General features: G+C 38.6%; 3 protein-coding genes across 6 annotated transcripts in view; 2 read left to right on the top strand and 1 right to left on the bottom strand.

Annotated features, from left to right (window-relative positions):
- Positions 1 to 46: 46 nt before the first annotated feature.
- On the top strand, positions 47 to 2,817 carry LOC108604072. Its single transcript, XM_017993340.2, has 4 exons — positions 47 to 386; positions 458 to 854; positions 906 to 1,067; positions 1,128 to 2,817. The coding sequence occupies exons 1-4, from the start codon at positions 127 to 129 to the stop codon at positions 2,628 to 2,630; spliced, it is 2,322 nt and encodes a 773-aa protein (XP_017848829.2). The 5' UTR covers positions 47 to 126; the 3' UTR covers positions 2,631 to 2,817.
- A 31-nt stretch (positions 2,818 to 2,848) lies between these two features.
- Positions 2,849 to 4,205, bottom strand: LOC108604074 (nucleosome assembly protein 1-like 1). Its single transcript, XM_017993343.2, has 6 exons — positions 4,003 to 4,205; positions 3,788 to 3,948; positions 3,607 to 3,730; positions 3,324 to 3,552; positions 3,181 to 3,260; positions 2,849 to 3,132 (listed from the first exon to the last, which is right to left on the bottom strand). The coding sequence occupies exons 1-6, from the start codon at positions 4,084 to 4,086 to the stop codon at positions 2,923 to 2,925; spliced, it is 888 nt and encodes a 295-aa protein (XP_017848832.1). The 5' UTR covers positions 4,087 to 4,205; the 3' UTR covers positions 2,849 to 2,922.
- A 6,962-nt stretch (positions 4,206 to 11,167) lies between these two features.
- The window catches only part of LOC108604271 (lachesin), a 109,792-nt gene continuing 101,271 nt past the window's right edge, over positions 11,168 to 19,688 (top strand). For 3 of the 4 annotated variants that reach the window (XM_017993671.2, XM_017993669.2, XM_017993668.2), the window contains exon 1: positions 11,168 to 11,445. The gene's annotated coding sequence lies outside the window, so the exon portion shown is untranslated. The remainder of the gene's footprint in view (positions 11,446 to 19,688) is intronic. The other variant, XM_017993670.2, reaches the window with a different exon arrangement.

Below are 19,688 nucleotides of genomic sequence, written 5' to 3'. Positions count from 1 at the left end.
AATAACAGCTGTTAGCGCATTGCTGTGAATGGCAAATGCAGAAGAACTTGACGTGCTGCTGTTTTCGCTTTCGGCAAAAAATTAATTTTTTTGTTTTAACTACTTAGCTGGGTAAGAGGTACAAAGATGAATAATGTACACAACGCTTTTGTTGCTGTACAAAAGCGCCGCTTATCGGACAATGAGCCAAAGCAAACGGATATTGTCTCGCTGGGGCAGGAGGAGCCGGAATCAAAACAACGCAAATTAGAGGAACAGCGGCAGCAGGAACAGCTATCGCCACAAGAAAAACCCCAGGAAGAACACAATTTGCTAAGCTTTTGCAATGAGCTGCTATACGAAATATTTAAATATTTGGATTCCTCCTCCATACTGGCAGTAATGCAGTAAGTGCAGTTAGCCCTACCAGCTAGCCAATCAGCACAGCCTATTGTGAATGATTTCTTTGTTGTTGCAGTTGCTCACCGCGATTCGAAAGTTTGCTTTTGGATCATCGCTTCTGGCATAATATTGATCTCAGCAATGCACCACTGCCTCTGGGCATATTGGAGGAGATACTTGGACGTGCAACAGAGAAAACGCATACAATTAAAATATGCGGACCACCGTCATCACAGCATGTAGCCGGCGAGTTCAAGCAATTTACCTGCACACTAACCTCCGTATTTCCTAAAGTGGCCAATCAACTGCAGGTTTTGGAATTGCAGGGCGTCAGCCTGGACTTTGAATATATACATATATCCGAATTTCCATCTTCTCTTAAACGACTTACGTTGATAGATTGTAGCGTCAAGGTGGGCGATCATGTCAAAAGTATATTTCACACAATAGAAAAACAATTGGTTGACTTGGAGGTGCGTAGAAAAAAATTGACTTTGACCTTGAATAACGTTTGTGCCTTGCAGGACTTGAGCATAGAGGATAATAACTGGTTTGAGCCGTACTACATAATGGCGCTTTCCAAGCTGCCCTCGCTTCGTCGCCTGAGTCTCAAGGGCTGCCAAATGATGTGCAAATTTGTACCCTACGGTAGTATGGCTGCGCGTTTTGGATTCCAAAAGCTAGAGGTTTGTCTCGTATAGCCAAAAGTTCGCTCAATTTAATGTTTAACTGAATGATTTCAACAGGCGCTCGACTTGCGTATAACGCCCATAAACAATTCAGATTTGCAATGCTTCAGTGCTATAGAATCTCTAAAAGAACTGCTGCTGGAATCCCCGCCAAATGTGCCACACGAGCCGCTCCCTGCAGAGAGAACTACAAATAATGACAATGAAGAGCAAGCTAATGTTGCGACGCCTGAAGCTGTTAAAGTGCTTAACGATGATGAACCATCCACATCGCGAGCAGCCATGGAAAGTTTGCGTGCCGCCAGAATAGCTCAAAATAATGAGCAGACAAGCGATACTGGGCAGTCATCAAGCGATACAACATACACCTCGGACAATTGCAATGTAAGAAAGGCAACTGTGACAGGCCGCCCTACAAGTGGTTCCTCAGAGTCTGACGATGAGGAAACGACATCGACATCTGCCTCCTCCTCCAACTCCTCCTCCGATAGATGCGACAGTGGTACTACACAAAGGGCTACACTCCACAATGAAAGTTCACCAAATCCAATTGCTCGCTCGCCAATTGTGGTCATAGCCATGCCTAGAGATGTGCCACCTGCGCCTGTGAATGCTGATAACCCTGAAGCTCCTGAGGCTGCAGCTGGTGGCGCCGGTGGCGTGCCCACACCACGCGCCTATATTTATGTACAGAATGGTGCGCCACCAGAGAATTCACCTCCACAGGCCATGGTCTCCATGTACGAGCACTTTATGGATCAAGTGCAAGCCTTACGCGGCAATCAGCCAGGACATAGTCGCTTTTTGCCGCGTCGCGATCAAGTGATTTACATGAATGCTCAAGCAGTGGCCGAACCAATGCTGGTCATGCACTCACGTCGTCATCGCACAAATCTACGCGGAAATTTTGAACAGGTAGTGCAGCATCCTATGTTTTGGAACATGTTGGACCCACTGGACAGAGATTATGCGCGTCGCTTGCGCTGCCGTCCACAGATGAACACATCGCAGCCGACGCATTCCTTTGTATCCGATCGCGCCATCTATAGCTTTGGACGTGCCCCCAATCCCGTGCAACCCGATGTGGTTTGGATACGCAACTCGAATCGCTCACCGAATAATCGCCTGGAACGTATGTCCTTGCGCAATTATACACACATCACCAACTACTCGTTGGAGCACTTAGCACAGTGTTCCCCCAATTTGATATACATTGATGTAAGCGGCACTAGCGTTACGCTAATGGGTGTCATAAATTTTGAAAACGCCAAACCAAACTGTAAAGTGATTGCAACGCATTTAGCAGCTGGTGCGCGAGTGCCACAGACAGAGCCACAGCCAGAGCCACAGCAAGACCCAGCACCAGGGCAAGAGAAAGAGAAAGAGGAAGCGCAAGAGTCAGAGTCAGAGTCAGCGCAAGTTCAAGAGCAAAAGGCTGAAGAGCAGCCAACAGCAGAAATTGAACAAAGCTTAGTTGAGAACAATCTCAGCAACGACAGCGAGGAGCAGCAGCAGCAGCAGCAGCCACCTTTACCTTTAAAGCAACCCGATGTACCATAGTTATTATTTGCATGTTTCTTTCGTAATATTTTTCACAAAATTTTATCGAACTATCCCTCAATGTGTGTGCTGTCTACATGCTAATGCTGTAGCACAGTTATGTAGTATTACTTATGTTTGGAACAATTGTACTATATAAACTAAATATTATATACTATATGTGTCAGCTTAATTGGAGTGTATAAAACTACTTGTTAAGCCATTAAAAGCGATTTAACTTTTTTTCGAATTGACAAAGTGTGAAATGTTTATTTGGTAGCACAAACAATTGTTCAGTTATCTTAATGCTAGACTATATTATTACTTGAGTGTTATTTTCATTATTGGACGATTCCTCTTCCTCCTCCTCTTCGGCATCTGAATCTTCATCAGTATCGGACTCCGAATCGGAGCCCTCGCTGCTCTGGCAATCGGCTATTTCGCCCGTAAAGAATATAACCGCCTTGGGTATAACACGCTCCTTCAGATAAAAGCCCAACTCGAAATCATTTTGTAGTATAGCCTATAGTATTAGGTTTAAAATATATTAAATAATTTGACGCTCACTTACATTAATATCACAAAAGTTTGCATCCTCGGGATCATCGGGTAGAGTTGGTGGTGTAAAGAAATCAAAAAATGATGGTTGCTCTAAAAAAATATAAGTAAAATCTTAAGCAAAGCTGCAGCGGCACTTAAACTTGGAGTACTTGCCGTTCTTCTCGCGTTCCTGTGGACGCTTCCAGTCAATTGTACATCCTTCGCATTTTACTATTTCAGCGCCGTCGTAGGACAAGGGATCTTCCGGATCAGGCACACAGTTCAATATATATGTTTTGGTGAGAGCAGTGTTTTTGAAATAATCATTTTTCTCAAATTGGAACTCAATTACAAACTTGACGACATCAGTATTAAAGTGTTTGGTGCGTATGTCAGTTAGATGCTATTGCAAATATATAGTTTACAAATAGTTTATAAATTATAGTAGCAAACATACAGATAGTATTTTTTCATCTTCTTTGCCAATGAACTCAGTGTAGGACGCTTTGAGCACCTTTAACCAAAAGTTGGTTACATTCTCAGTGGTATTGGTGTCACCATGATTCTGCTTTTTGAATTCACTAAACCAAAATGTACACTATTAATAAGTTTTAGGCACTAGCAGCTTATGTACTTACTCAAGTATCTTCTTTCGCTTATCAAAGATCTCGTTATGCTTTAGCTCGTAAGACTTCTCCATATTGTAGATATCGCGCTGCATCTTAACATCCAAATTGATGGTCTCCATATACAGCTGCTTTAAATCAGCAATAACTTTTTTCTCAGCATCGCTCGCTTCCTGTAATAGACAGTTTTGTTAATATAGCTAATATTTACGGCTTAAAATATTTACAGTCTTATCTGTTTTCACGGCTGGTGGAGGAGCGGCGGCGCACTTAAGTTTAGATTGATTGGTACGTGAACGCAATTGTTCCATATTTGATCAAGAAAATGTTTCGAGTTTTTCTTTTAAAATCTAACAATGTTACAGGTCTGACGTGCAAGCTTGTATTAATTTATGATTTTATTTTAGTGTGTCCAAAAAATTCTCAAACAGGTCCAGTTGACACTAATGCTTTAGTACACTGGGATAATTAGTTATATTTTTATATCCATTTAAACAAGGCATGCTATATGCTTGTATTTGGAAATTAAATGCACTGAGCGCTTGCAATTTACATTTTTAAAAGATAGAAGCATACTTGACGTTAAGATAACCTTAAGCTCTTGGACCATATTTTGCATATATTTACGTCTAATTGTTGGAGCTAGAGATACAAAATGTTGCAATTTTACATAGCTTTGAATTCAATTAAATGGCAGCTTAGTGGCTGAAGCTTACTGCAGCTTTTTAATCTGTGTTAAATTTATATTTGCACTACAATTTAATATCAATCAATAATTGCAAACAAAAGTTTTTTGTGCAATTATTACTCTAACAGCAACTGATTTGTTTATATCATTAATAGCTGGTTATTTGCTAGGCTTTTGTTAATATTCGTTATCTCAATTTACCAATTGGCAATTCTTGTAGGAAATACTTAAGTGGCATATTAAACTTGTTTGTTGTTATTTTAGCCTGCCATATTGGCTGCTATTAAGATGCTGATCATGTTTATTGGCAATTTAACGCCCATTTAATTTTCGCCGCTTTCTGTTTTTTTTTTAACTTTTCATTTTTGGCTTGCAATTAAGTTGTGCGTTGGCCTCGCGACTTTTCCCGTGGCCTTTTCAACTTGCATGCAAATCACGTGCTGTTATTCAAGGGTTCACTGCTAGTGCCAAATATATTTTTGTGTCTGTATATTTTTTGAGTTTGCTAAATGAGCCGCGGCACAGTACAAGTTAGCGGCGCATGGTAGCCAAGTTTAATAATGTGACAGGCTTAGCGCCATATGTCAGTCAGTGCATTAAAAAAGAAAAAACAGAAGAAAAAAAGTTTTGCAGTTTGCCGTTTGTCGTACTAGTCGCGTATCGTCGAGTACACAAACATTTCAAAATGAAATTATGAGTGGGACGCAAAAAGTGTAAACAAATTTGGCCAAGCGGAAACCGAGACAAACACACACTCATAAATACATATATGTGTGTGCTAGTGTTAGTGTTAGTGTGTGTGTGTGGTTATATAGTGTGGCATGCTGTTGCCTGTGCTAACAAAATACATATGAAATTACACACGTACACACATACAGATGTATACGCATGTCCTGTGCCTGGGCGCGGCTGTCCTGTACACTGCCCAGTGGCGAGTGCTGTTGCTGTTGCTCTGATGTGGCGTTGATATTATTAAATTTTTCTCTAAATACCTTGGGGAAATTAAAAAAGAAATCATAAGGCAAATATACAAGTACACGCCAACAAAGAAGATGACAAGCAGCACAAATGCTGGAGCTGATGACAAGCGCTGGGCTGCATAATATGCTTGTGTTTAAGCACTGTATTTAAGCTGTTATTTTAGCAAATTTTCCATTTTCATTTCGTGCACTCAATTAGCACCAGCAGCAGCAACGACGGCGACGGCGACGGTGACGCTTTTGCCTCGAGTCCAGGGTTCATCATCAGCAGCGCGTCAACATAGTTGGAATTTAATTAAAACCAAAATTAGTTAAAACTCAACTCAGCGCAACAGTTACTTGGCAGGGATTAGAGGAATGCCAAAGCAAAAAGTGCATGTCTGCAGAAAATCGAATCAGCTCAACTCAGCAGCAACAGCAGCAGCAGCAGCAGCACCTTGAGCCCACTATAAACTGAACTATCTATGCATGTATAGTAGATATATATACGTATAAGCAGCTAACTGTTAGTTGGTAGCAGCAGCATTTCTATGCCAAAATTTTGTAGTTGTAGCTACAACAAAAGCATAAGACGAAGTGCTGCATTTTGATGATGAAACGACGTGTTAATTAAGGTCATAATAATTCAACCTAAATTGAAAACTTGCCCAGGCAACGCCTGCAAAGGAAGCAAGCGCTCCACACAGCTTGCGATACTCCCAGCTTGCAGCTAAGCTGATTGCAACAAATTATTTTGCACCTTGCTTGAACTTTCCTTACGCTGCCAGACAGCATGGCGTTGATAAACGAATTTTGTTTAGTTTACTTTGCTTATTTTAATGCCAAGCCATGCAACGCATTCTGGGCCAAGGAGTCGCCACACGCTGTGTGGTGATGGTGAGATGGTGGTCCAGTAGCTGCTTAGAGCTGCTACCTGCCAAGCTGCCTTGGCCATTGTTGCTCTTGGTTTTTGCATACTCAGGATTCAACTAATAAGTTGCAGCTGTTGTTCTCTATACCCACAAGAAAGAGGAGTCAAAGGGTTTATGCAGCTAAGGAAATCAGTTATGGGCTTAAAGAATAATTAAAGTTCAACGAAGTCTCCAAGTTTTTCATATATTAAACTTTATTTTAAAATCATTTTTAATTATTAGAATTAGTTTATATAATAACATTTGTTGTATAATATTTAAATTCTTATGATTTATACATTTTAGTGAATTATTTTGATCTCGTTAAATGTTTTCTTACTTTTAATAATCCAAAACAAACTTTAAAATATAGTATACTTTTATGTACAATTGTTTGTTTTATAATTCATTAACAAGTATTTATTTGACCATATCTAAATTTTTATATTTTATATACTCATTTTAATAATCCAAAATAATTTGTATAATTTATAAACATTTTTTAGTATGTATGTTTAAAATGATATATTTTATATATTAGTTTAGAAAATAAAAGTTCTTATATACTTATTATTTGAAGTAAAACAAGCCAGCTTATTTATAATTTACGCTTTACCTAGGGTAGCCTTAAGTTGCATTTTCATGCTAAAAATAGTTATATATGGTCTTTGCTTGTTTGATATTTGTGCACTTATTTATTTTTGCGTTTTTTTTTGTTTAGCGTCAGATAAAATTTTAATTTGAAGTAAGTTTGTGAAGTAGCTGAAAGTGCAAAATTATGTTGCCTATCAAATGTTATTAGTTCTAAAGCGCAATTGAGTGTACTAAAAGTTGCGAAATATCTTAACTAATTTGCATATTACTAATTGGCTTAGACGGTCATTGCTCAATGACAGTCGTGGCGGGAAGCTGCAGATGCATACGCACACTAATCCACACACACACATACACACGCACACACACGCACACTTACCTGTAGTTTGTCTTTGCTAAAGTTTCTAATTCAAATCCCATTCACACACACATACGCACACAGGTTTATGCTACGCGCTACATGAAAAGTTTTTACTAATTTACATTCATTACACACATTTGCAATAAAACTAGTAATACATATATAAGTATGTGCGTGTGTGAGTGTGTGTGTATTTATGTAGGTGTGCATGTCTATAGTGCGAAGTGCTACATGCAGGCTACATTGACATTTTACATGCTTCATTAGCGTGTAAGCGCGGTAATAATGAAATTTCCTTATGGCTGCGTTTGCCAACTTTACATGTGGGCGTGCCTAGGTTTGGGTGTTCGAGTGCAACATATTGATGCAAAGTTTTGTGCCAGTTGCACAACTTGGGGCACTGCAGCAGCAGCAGCAGCAGCAGCAGTAGCAGTTGCAGCAGCAGCAGCGTTCCACGCAACTAACCACAATTTATATTGCTTGCGGCAAAGCAAAAGCAGGTGCGACGCATATACTTGTATTGCTTTAAGCCTGCAAGTTGCAAGTGGCAAGTGTTCTTAGTAGTAGCAAAATGCATGTCACTTGAAAATTCAGTTGGCCTTTGGCTGATTGACAATTGCTTTAAAAATTCACATTTGGCGATTGTAATAAACAAATGCTAAGGCATAACAGTAGACAGTCAGTGAGTCAGTCAAAAAAGTGTGCAGCGGAAATGATGGCGGCGCAGCAGGCAAGCAGGAAACGAAGCTAGCAAAACGTTCGCTGACATTCTCCAGCTACAGCTAAAGCTGATGTTGCTCCTATGACTGCCAACCAGCCTGCGCTAACGCCTGCTGTGCTAAAGAAATTAAAATTGCATTACGAGACGAGTTGCTTATGTGTATGTGTTGCTGGTTTGCTGTCGTATGTGTATGTGTGTGCCATAAATATTTCAATATTTGTGCACATTTGAAGCTGCTTAGGCACGCCCTGTTTGGCATAATGGGTTGGCATGTCGAGCAGGCCAGGAAATAGTTTAATTAAAATACCTTGGCACAGTCATTAAGAACATTACATTTTGTAGCCTTGGCCATAAAAGGTATTTGCAGCAATACTAGCAGCCAGCAATAGCCAGAGCAGCAACAGCAGCAGCAGCTTAACAATTCAATAGCGTTCGCTCAGCTTTCCATTTGCTGACCATTTTCATTGTTTTGCCATGCAAATTTGCGTGATGAAAGCAAAACAATAGACGCGCATAAAAGTCGTTGAGTTAAAGAGCCTTTAAAAAGGCTAAAATAATAACAACGACAACAGCAACAACAACAACAACAACAACAACATAAGCATAGCCAAAGCATATAAAACATGTAAATTTTCTCAACACGCCCCATGGTGGCTGCTGGTGCTTGCTGCTGGACCTGACATTTGTTGAAAAACAAGCGCATAAAACGTAAATGCAAATAACAACCATTTCAAATAAGAAAAATAAACACAAAGCACAACAACAACAAATATACACAGCGCATACAATAAGTAAATAAAAAGCAAAAAAAAAAAAGCAGCGCACAAAAATAAGATTAACATGAAAACAATCATGACAATCAGTAGCCGCAAATGTCAAATTAAATTATCAATAAATATACACTGAGCCGCAGCGGACGCGAATTTGTCGTTGTTGAGCCAACAAGCAATGTCAAGTATACGTACCGCTGGACAGTCAATGGCTACGCGTCAGCCGAGGGCGAAGACGGTGTCTGAAGCACATAATGAAATCATTTACAAAATGAAAACAACAGCAAGCCACAGCAACAGCGGCAGCTGCGGTGACACTCACACACACACACATACAAATATTTAAAATGTCTTTCTTTCTTTTTTTTTGTTACTTTTTTTTTATTTTGTTATTTTTCTTTTTGTTTTGTTTTATCTTTACTGGCAACAGCAAAGTTGAACGTACACTTCAGTTGTCCATCAGAGAACTTTGCACACCATTGAATTGAAGGCGCTGGAGAAAGACACACTTGCAAATCATAAAACAACAGACGCGAAGAAAATGTTTTTTAAATCTTCATAAATATTCATTACCACTGCTGCTGAACGCCTTGCAAATAGTTTGGGGCAGCTGCAAATGTTCCTTCTTCTACTATATAGTATATATATACATAAACATATACATCTACATATATATTACGTTAGCCGGGCATTGGACTGTGGCCAGTAGAATTTTATTGTGGCACTGTCGCTAAATTTAATTTTTGCAGATGGCACTACTTGAAGTTATCAAGAAAACAAATAACAATAAAGCAGCGCACAACAACAACACCACTATGCTTGTAAAAATGGAGACATAAAAGTGTGTACAAGTATTTTTTAAAAGAATGGCCCGAATGTCTTAAAGAATTGCTGAGTTTAGGCAATGGCTGCTGCTCGATCTAAAAGGCGCAGAAAGAGAAAGAGAAAAGTTCCCTTTGAAGCTCAAGACTAGAGCAAGGTTAGAATAAAAAATGTAACTGTGCTAATAAAAGTCAAAGCATATAGCCTTGTCATTAAGGTCAAACATATTGATCGCCATTCAGCTTGATTGATTTTGTAATAAAATGAACTTTCTTAGCCACATATGCAAACTTACAATAATTTAAAATATTTATGAATGTCTCATTGTCAAAGCAAAGTTCAGGTCAAAAGTTTGTCAAAAATGGCAATATAATGGCTCAAAGATATATATTCCAGCCAGCGGAAGTCAAGCATTTCTAACTTCCGCTTTAGTTCAAACGAATTTGCATAAAGTTGCCACTAAGACTAAGAGTCTATTTTTAGTTTTACACACTTTAAAGTCTGCAAGAACCCAAGTTAGTTTCTTTGTTATGTGCGCATAAAATATAATGCTTTAAGTTATTTGCTAAACTATGCGACTTTCAACTTAACTCGCATGCTAAAATCTTTTGCTCTTTTCTATGCCACGTAGAGTGTATCAATTAAGTGAAATTTTCTCTTCACTGTGGAACGCATTCATCACTGATGGCATTTCCCAGCAACAACAACACAAAACGTCGTTTGGCTGTAATGAGAATTATATTGGGTTAGTCGTAGACAGACGCATTCCACATATTTAGCATCCACCACCCTCTGAACAGAAGAATTTCCCTTTCGCAAAAACTCTCACCCTATGGGAAGTGAGCTTCGTGTGCGTTGGACTAGTTCGGGAAAACTGTTGAATCAACGAGTGGTTGCCGACGCTGCTCTGCCGTTCGCTAGCAAACGAGGATAGCGCAGCGCAGTCTTCATCCAAACGCGTAGCGAAACGGTCCTGTGCTTGTCCTTTACGCATTGTGTGCTTTAAATTGTGAACAATTTGAGCTAAAGCATAGCGATTTGTCTAAGCTGTAAGCAGCGAGCAGTGCGCATTCAAATTCAGTTGAAGATTTTGAAATTACAAGTGCAATCAGTTAGTGTAACTGCTTGGACCGCTAAGTGAATTGTGTGCCAGTTAAATACAATTTGTTGTTGATATCGTCGGCATTGTCGCTGATTCGATTCGAATTTGTTTCTCGCGCTTGCCGAGCGAACATATTCGGCTTTTGCGCTCTCAATTTGCGGCCAACGTTTTGTGTGACATAGAAACTTGTGAAAATTTGTGAAAATCGTGTACATTGCGCTGAACATTGGTGCACGGAGTCAAAGCATCAGTCGCATATAAAAGTTGCAGCCTCAAGCAAACTCTGTCGCGTATGCAACAGCAACAGCAACAGCAACAGCAACTGATTGGCCGCCAAATACAACAAATAATATTCGCAATTTAATTAAACCACTACTGGCCGAATCGCAGCAAATAAACAAACAGTTAAATACACAAATTTGCATATTTATTATATACATACAATTGTTTGTGTAATTGCAAACATATGAAATATAATCAAGTTTAGCAATTTTATGTGCGTGTGCGTCGAGAGGTCAAAAGTGTGCGTGTGAGTGACAGCGAAAGTTCTTAAACAACTTACAAAGTGCGTTTTGGCGTTCGCCAAATTGAAAATTTTCCACAAGCGTTGGGCTAACGAACAGCAACAACAATAACAACAACACCAATCACTAGGCCAAGTACAGCAAACTGAAGTTTAAAACAGCATAAACTAATACAGAGATTCTTGTCTGTGTTTGTGGATCTGAGTTGTAAACAATAGGTAAGTGTGGCTTCTGTCAATTCACCTGTTGCGAAAGTCCATTAAATCTATTTATTGATGTGGACGGGTATGTACATACTTATGTGGGTGGATTATGGGCAGCAATTTAAAGCTGCTTTGTGTACATATATTATTGATAATAAAGCACAGCAAATTTTTTTTTATAATTGCACCATTTTAAATGAGTTTAAGCTTTATGCATTGTTTTTTATTTTTGTATAAAGAAAAAAACGTTTAAAAGTGCCAACAAGTTCGTTATTATATTCTGCACATTTTTATTATTTTTTTTGCAAATTAAACGCATGAATTGCAATCATTCAGCTGTATAATTAATATAAAATAAAGCAGCCAGCATTCACAATCACTTCAACTTAATTCGTATATATATTTTATTCACCATTGATTTAAGGTTCATACATTTGCTTTATATAAAAACTTTAATGCATAAATAATACAAAACAATTTGTTAAGCATAAAAATCTCCATTAAAAGCTTATTGTATTTAATTATAATATGCGCTTGCAGTTATTTATTTATATAAATCCGTTAAATAAGATGATCAATGAGTTACAAATTAGCAAATACATTTTCATATAAAACAGTTAATAATTTTTCATACTGCTATAAATTAAAGATAACTTTTTATTTACGACCTTGACAATGTTCTTTTTTATTTTTCTGCTTATTTGCAATTTAAATTCATCTTCTCGCCAATTACACTTAATTGCTCAATTGAGCTACAGTAAATGCACCTCAAGTGCAACGAGCAAATGCAATTAAATGCATTTGAAAATACTTTCAAGCCGAGTTTACTGTACTTGTAGTGTAATTTATTTGAAGAGCTTAACAAATTTAAATTGGCTGCACTTTCAGTTTTAATAAGTGCAATGTTATGATAGTTACGCCTACGCAGCTGTTCATTTAAGTCTTAACAATTGTAATGGGATGATAGTCAAACTACATAATATACGACAAATTGAACTCTAAGCTTGTTGAAAACGATCTTCATAAGCTTCATTTACTAATAAAGTGAAACATAAGCTTAATAACTTTTAGTTGAGTGACTGTAAGTGTTCGGTTATCAATAAATCAAGTTTTATATGCGTAGTGCACTAAATGATTATGTTGCTATAAGTTCCACATACTATATGTATATATATAAACATATATAACTGTCGCAGTTACAGTTGCATTATATTATATACACACACATGCTTACGTAGTCTTTAATTTCCGTTTAAATGCAGCGGTTGCCCGCTTTTAAATGAAACTCGCATCAATAAATAAATATTGTACGCAACAAACCCCCAGAGCAGCACGAGTGGTTTAAAAGAAATAACTACTCGCCAGTGGCAATATAAGTAGTACTTTTGTATATATTGTATATGCATGTGTGTGTGTGCGTACGCTGCATGTGCGTGGATGCTGCAACAGCAATCATATGCTATAATAGTAGCAATAATTTATATTTATTGAGCTGCATTTCCATTAGTTGCCCAAGAGTCAACAGCAATGCATACACTACTGTGCGCTCTCCCACTCTACCACACTCGCCTCTCACCCCCACCTCACCCACAGTAGTATGCACTAGCATGTGGCTTTCACTAACATTAGCCGCATTATTAAGCTTGAATTCGTTGCTCAGCTGCCAGGCTTGTGCGTGTGTGTGCGATAATTGTTTTAAAGCATTGAAACATGAATTTTGCTAATTTAACATGTCCGCAAAATGATTTTGTGAAAATCCAGCATAATAAAGGCAAAATGTAAATAATTGCAGCAATAAAGCAACATTGGCCATTGCACAATTAGCCGTCAAATAATGAAAATAGCCGCTAAGCATTTGTGCAAACAACTAATATTAATAACAATGCAAGGAAATAAACTAGCAGATACCCACTACTATTCAACTTGCGTTTAATTCAATTGTTTACTTAATGCCTTATGGTAACAATTCGGCCAATTAAATATGAATTCAAATATCGGCGAGTTCAACTTGCATGCAATGTGTATAAGCAAATACAATTATATTGATTTAATTGCAATTCATTGAAATTGGTCATTTGCCTTTTGGCCATGACCAAAATAGACCGGCTAGGCAATTAACAAATGACTTGCAAAATAATGCCAGGCGGTATTATAATTGCAATTTAACATTGACGTTAATAATTTATCAAAATTGCGGGCAAACAAACTCGACAAACTACGACTACGCACACGACTTGAATAAACTGTGGCAGCTGCTGCTGCTGGTTCTGCTTTTGCTGTTGCTGTTGTTGCTAGCGCCATTTATTACCATTTAAGCAATTTCTCTTTTGGCCATTTATTATTATACAAAAGTCTATTTGTATGTACTATATGTATTAAGTACAAGTGTGTGTAGAAAATACTTTTATAACTTTTGGCATTGGCCATTGCCATGGCAATTCATTTAGCTGTGCACAATTTTCACTTCACAGCTCATTTTAATTTCAGTTTCCCGCACACACACACACACACATACTTCATACACTTATATTTGAGCAGTTTTCACTACTCGGCAGTTTCTTATCGAGCTTTCCTTTTTGGCTATTGACTAATTAAAAAACAGCAGCATGGATCTAGAATGGCATAATAAGCAACTGCTGCTACTTGCACTAAAATAAAAACAAAAACCATAAGAAACTCAACGAAAAACAAAAGAAAAATATAATGAAAATAGCAGCAAGTAGATTTTTACTCGTATTTTCCAAATGACCCAATAAATTTACGCTCATTATGACGCTCAGCCACGCTCGCTTTGCTGCTGGTGCTGCTTGCTTGCTGTTTTTCTTTTGCTTGCGGTCAGCTGAAATAGCAGCGAATGAACGTCCTGCTGCTTGCAGCAACAGTAGCAACTAAAAGTAAATGTGCCCCGAATCATATCGCAATCGCAGCCAAGTACAAATAAAGTCCATTTATACAAACAAAAGCAGGCAGGTAATTGCGCTAAACGCCACTGCCATTTGCTTTGGCCATTGGTCCGTCGTCAAGCGCATAATGAGCGTGAAAATATTAAAAAGCAAAAAAATAAAAACGTCTTTGGGGTCAACATGAGCAATCTTGATTGGGTGCTTGTTAATTTAGCTGACAGCGCTTAAATCAATTGTTTGTTTATTTCAAATAGACTTACGTATTGAACTGCATAGATTTTGAGTAAATATTAGTTTTCAATTGTCAGCTATTAGGAAATTTTTGTTTGATTTTAATCAAATTTGCATAGATTATGAAGATCATGAAAATCAGCTGTTCTGTTGATTATTCCTTTGTGTTGGATGACAGCTTAACATGAGCTTAACAGAACAAAGAGAAGAATATTATTTATTCACCCATAGTGCTGAAAAGCATGCTACAGTTTATTTATTACTAACTTCAAACTGCAACTAACTTAAAATAATTGTCACTGCTGTTTGCGCGTGACAATCAATCTTAAGTTAAAAATAGTTATTATTGCTTTTGTAACCAGTTAGTCTGATTTGCCTAACTTCATAATGCTTCGTAATTCAAAATTGCCCTGAGAGGTCGTCGTGTGTGTTTTATATAAAGGGCAACTCCAATGCTGACTGGGCAAAATCAAAGCTTGTCGGCTTAATTACGCCTAATTAGCTGCACTAGCTGCAATTGCACCCTAAGCAAGTTAATCCAACAGGCCACACCCACGCACATTCCAGCCTCAACACACACACACACACACATGTAACATTTGTAGCTTTTGGGTTTGTGTTTAGTCATTCAAGTGCGCACATTTGAATAATTAATTTGTGCCCAGCTAATTTACACGACTGGCCGACCGGCTTTTTGGCTGGAATTTGGCCATGGGGCCTCACTGCTTGCATTTTGTAGTGTAGTGTAGTGTGGCCTGGTAGTTGCTGCACATTATTTGATTATTTTCCGCATTGCAATGCAGCGGCGTATACATGTGTATGAGTGTGTGTGTGTGTGTGTTCGTTTGTGGCACGGCCTGGCATATTTATGACACTGGTAATTAAATTTAATTGTTGCACTTTCGTAGCCAGAGCACACAATGCCTAGTTAGCTTTGCGGCCGCGGGGCGTAATAACTTAACCCACACACCAAGGCAAAAGCCGTCGCCACCCCAGCACGCAACTTGCAGCATTTAGTTGTTGCTTGCGACTGTGTATTGTATATAAATGTATATATATAAATATATATATTTTTACCTTTTTGTTAAGTTAGTTGTCGCATTTCGTCGCCATTATAGTGTGGCATGCTCCACTTTAAGTGAGTTTAGCTTGCGTGCCACAGTTGATATGATAAGCCACGCTGCTGCTAATGTGAAGGTCTCTTAATTGATATGCTAAACGCTAAATCATAGTATAAATATGCAGCTGTGTGTGTGTGTGTGTGTCACGTAATTAGCTTAAGTTGTAAGCTGCTGTTAGTGGACGTTTTAATTGTGACAAAGGTGTCCACAACTTATAGACGATTTATAGTATAAGCAATGTAATTAGCAAACTGCGAATAAAGCCATAAACATATTTAAACCATGGCGTGTTAGCTAATTTTAAAGACGAACAGCTGCTTTCTTTAACATTCGTGTTAATAACATAAGCTATGTTAAATGAGCCGTATGTTATGTTAAGCAATTGCTGTTATGTTATTCAACATTTCTGTTACTGCATTTTGAAAGACAATCAAAACGTTTGTTTTAGAAATTGTCATTATTAATTATATTATTTTATAGAACTATTTTACAAATGCATATCACAAATTTGTACAATGTATTTTGAGCTATTTTAAAAGCTTTGTGCAATTGCCATTCAAAATATATTTACAACTAAATCATTGCAAACTGCGTTCATTAATTGCATACAATTTATTAGTATTATTTGCTTCAGCTTGTTTGTCATTCCCACACACGCACACACACACAAAATAGAGCAATTTGCATTATAAAATGATTAAACAAATCAAATTGGCAAACTCTTTGGCAGAGCCCCAGCCTAATTTATTTGGCTAGCTGAACCGCAAGGACAAATGAAATGGAAAGCAAGCATTACCAGGCGCATTGTTGCTGTTGTGTTTGTGCTTTGACAACAGCCTTGACTTTTTGTTACTTTTACTTTGGCATTTTAAAGACTGTCGAACAAGCAGCAGAGTAAAAAATAAATAAAAGAAAACAACACACACACAGCACAAGCGAAGGCCCTGGTAATGAAAAGCGCGCACTTTTGTTCAGTGTTTGCACCCACAAAACTGGGCGTGGGGCGTGGGCGTTTTGCCAGAAATGTTTGTCGTGCCTCTCGGTATGCCGGTGTGCCAGCGTCAGCGTCATCGCCAGCGGTTTGGGGTTGCTTTTGCCTTTTTGTTATTGTTGCTGAGCATGCCAGAGAGAGAGCTGCTGCTCCTACTATTTACCGCCCAGAAGAGTCGACAAACTTTTTGAGTAAATGTCTTTGTCAGCAGGTGTAGAGAGCATTGCCCCCAAGCTCGCCCTTAGTCGTTTCATTAGCCAGCAAAAGAGAAATTTTATTTAAACTTGTTTGACGCAGCAACAACAAGAACAACAACAGCAACAACAATAAGCATTTATGCGGCCTTTTGCTTAGTTGGTGTCATTGTTGCTGCGGCTGTTTTTAATGCTAAAAGTTGTGCGCCCTTTGGCTCTGCTGTGTGACCTGTTTCAATGTGTTGGTTGCCAGGAAAAACTCTTGAACGCTTTAGGTGCGCGCGCCTTGGCAACAGCAGCATAGTCTGCTCTGATTACGATTACGATTTGATATTTTCTGGGCTGTTCGAATTATTCCATGCATTACTTAAAATACGCTGCCAAGTCACATTTGCTGTTTGCCTTTGTCTTAATGCAGACACAGCGCAAAATTTTAGCACACAATTTAGCGCGCGTTGAGCCCACTTTACTCGTAGCTCACATTAATGAAATGAAGCTCATTAAAATGCAACGAAATGTCAGTTATCTGGAATTGAAGTCTGTGCCTGTGACTTGTGTGCCCAATTATACGATACGAGGACGTAAATTCACTGATAAGCAGAGCCCAAACAAAGACCAAAAAAAGCGAAACCTCTTAAATTAGAGTGCAAGCTTGTTAACGGCAAAAGAAAAGATATGTGGGTCAGTCTTAGAGCAGCTTGCATAATGCCAAAGACGAGGTGTTGTTGCCACTGGCATAAGCCATATTAAATGGCCGACATGACACAAGTAATGGCAATGACTATACTGCCGAAAATATATACACAATTTGTATGTGTGTGTGTTGTACTTGGAGCTCCATCTTTGGTTAACTGCAAACATAAGCCGGTCACAGCATTCATGAAAAGCGATAAAAATGGCTTGGCATTGTGTTTGCTTCTCCTACTCTTGTTGTTGCTGTTGTTGTTGTTGGTGCTGCTGCTATTTGGCTTCAGTGCCATATTGTCCAGAGTCTCTTTTTCTTGTGCGCCTGTTACGCAAAGTGAGGAAAAATTGTTGGGAAATTACAGTCTTGTGCAGGCGTTGAGGGAAATCGTTGTGTGTGTGTGTGTGTGTGTGTGTGTGTGTGGCTCAAATCCAGACTTAGCCTATTAGCATTCATATTAAAACGAAAGTGGAGCCATATTGCGTATACGCCCATAGCACAATGTACACGATGGCGTATGCGCAATTCCTTTGTATATGTAAATGTGCGTTAGAGTACGGCCTACGTCTGTCTCCAGGCATACAAGCTGGCTAGCTGGCTATTCTGATTCTTGTTACAGCCCAGCTCTAGCACTTGGGCAGATTTAAGGATTAACGCTGGCAACAACAATAGCAACAGTAATGACAACAACAACAACAGTAAGAGTAACAACGACCAAGAATGCCATAAGTTCTGGCTACTTTTTGATTTGCTGCGCACACACAAACGCACTTAATTCCTTTTTGAGTAATACGCGTGTGCCTTTCAATAGACAAGACGAAATTGCATTCGTGCCGGTCGTTTGCTTTTATTTTTATGCTTTAAGCTTTTGCGGCTTACGCTGTGACATTTATTAAAACCAAGCCTACAACTGCTAAATTAAATGCATTGCTATTGGACAGAACTGTTGGCTGTTTGCTGCTTTTTTTGTTGTTGATTGCTTAAATATGAACTAACAAGTTGTCAAACATGCAGATCAAGTGTGTATTTGTGGTCAAGTTTTTGCGGCAAGCGCAACATTTTTAATCGATAGCGCACGCTAATGTGTTGCCATTGTTGCTGTGGCTGTTGCTGTTGTTGTTGCATGTTTTGTAGGTGTTGCCGTTTATGTGGCTTTGTCAATGCCACTGGCACAGCATGTAATGTCCACATCCAATCCCTTGGGCACTTAAGGGCACTTTAGACACACACACACACACAGACGAACACATACTTGTGTCTAAGAGCATTGCTGTTGGCCTGCCTGCCTAGTTGCTGCTGCTGTTGTTGTTAGCCGCTTGGAAAACTAAATAATGCGCTTTATAGTGCAGAAGCTTTCCCAACCGCTCGAGCGCTCACGGCTTTGTCTCTAGCGCGTTTTTGCCATTGCCATTTGCTGTGCTTTTGTCTTTGGTCATTAAGCAAAAACAACAACAAAGCTTACGCAGAGACATACAAAGAGTGGGAGATGCGTTGTGGTCACGTGTTGCTGTTGCTTTTGCTTTTGCTGTTGTTGCTGTAAGCCCGTTAGTCGTTTGCCTTTGGGCATTGCATGGGCAACACGTCGCCATTGTACGATTAGCATATCAATATGTTCAACATACGAAGCACACGCAAGCAGACAAAACAGCAAACCCAGTGACACATCATTGTGTGGTCTGATAAACATGCACGTCGTTCAGCAGCACATTGCGCATACGCCATGTGCTTGAAGTGCTTGGCTAAAAACTTAATGAAATGAGCGGATTGAATAGTTCAACCACACACATACACAAACACACACACGCACTCAAAACGATTTGCATGTATTGCCTTTTATTATTTTTATTAGAACTTTTGCACACTTGGCGCTTGTTAGCGCTACACTGAGCGAAAACAAAATCAAATCTAATAAACCTTATAAAGTAAGTTTATTAAAAATGAAACCATATGTTGATGTTGAGTAGCTATATACAGGGTCGTTGAGATAAAATAAGCAAATATATTATACAAATGAAAGCGAGCAATAAACTAGAGTTAAAGGTTTAATTTACTTACAAATTTTTATATATAGCTTATTTAGTAGAAGTATAAACACAATGAAAGCCCAAAAATTATGCAGAATTATTCGCTTTG

The sequence above is a fragment of the Drosophila busckii genome, chromosome 3R (genome assembly GCF_011750605.1).
Source record: "Drosophila busckii strain San Diego stock center, stock number 13000-0081.31 chromosome 3R, ASM1175060v1, whole genome shotgun sequence".
Taxonomy (NCBI): Eukaryota; Metazoa; Arthropoda; class Insecta; order Diptera; family Drosophilidae; genus Drosophila; species Drosophila busckii.
The sequence above is the reverse complement of the archived record's forward strand: the minus strand, read 5'-3'. Positions and strand labels throughout refer to the sequence as shown.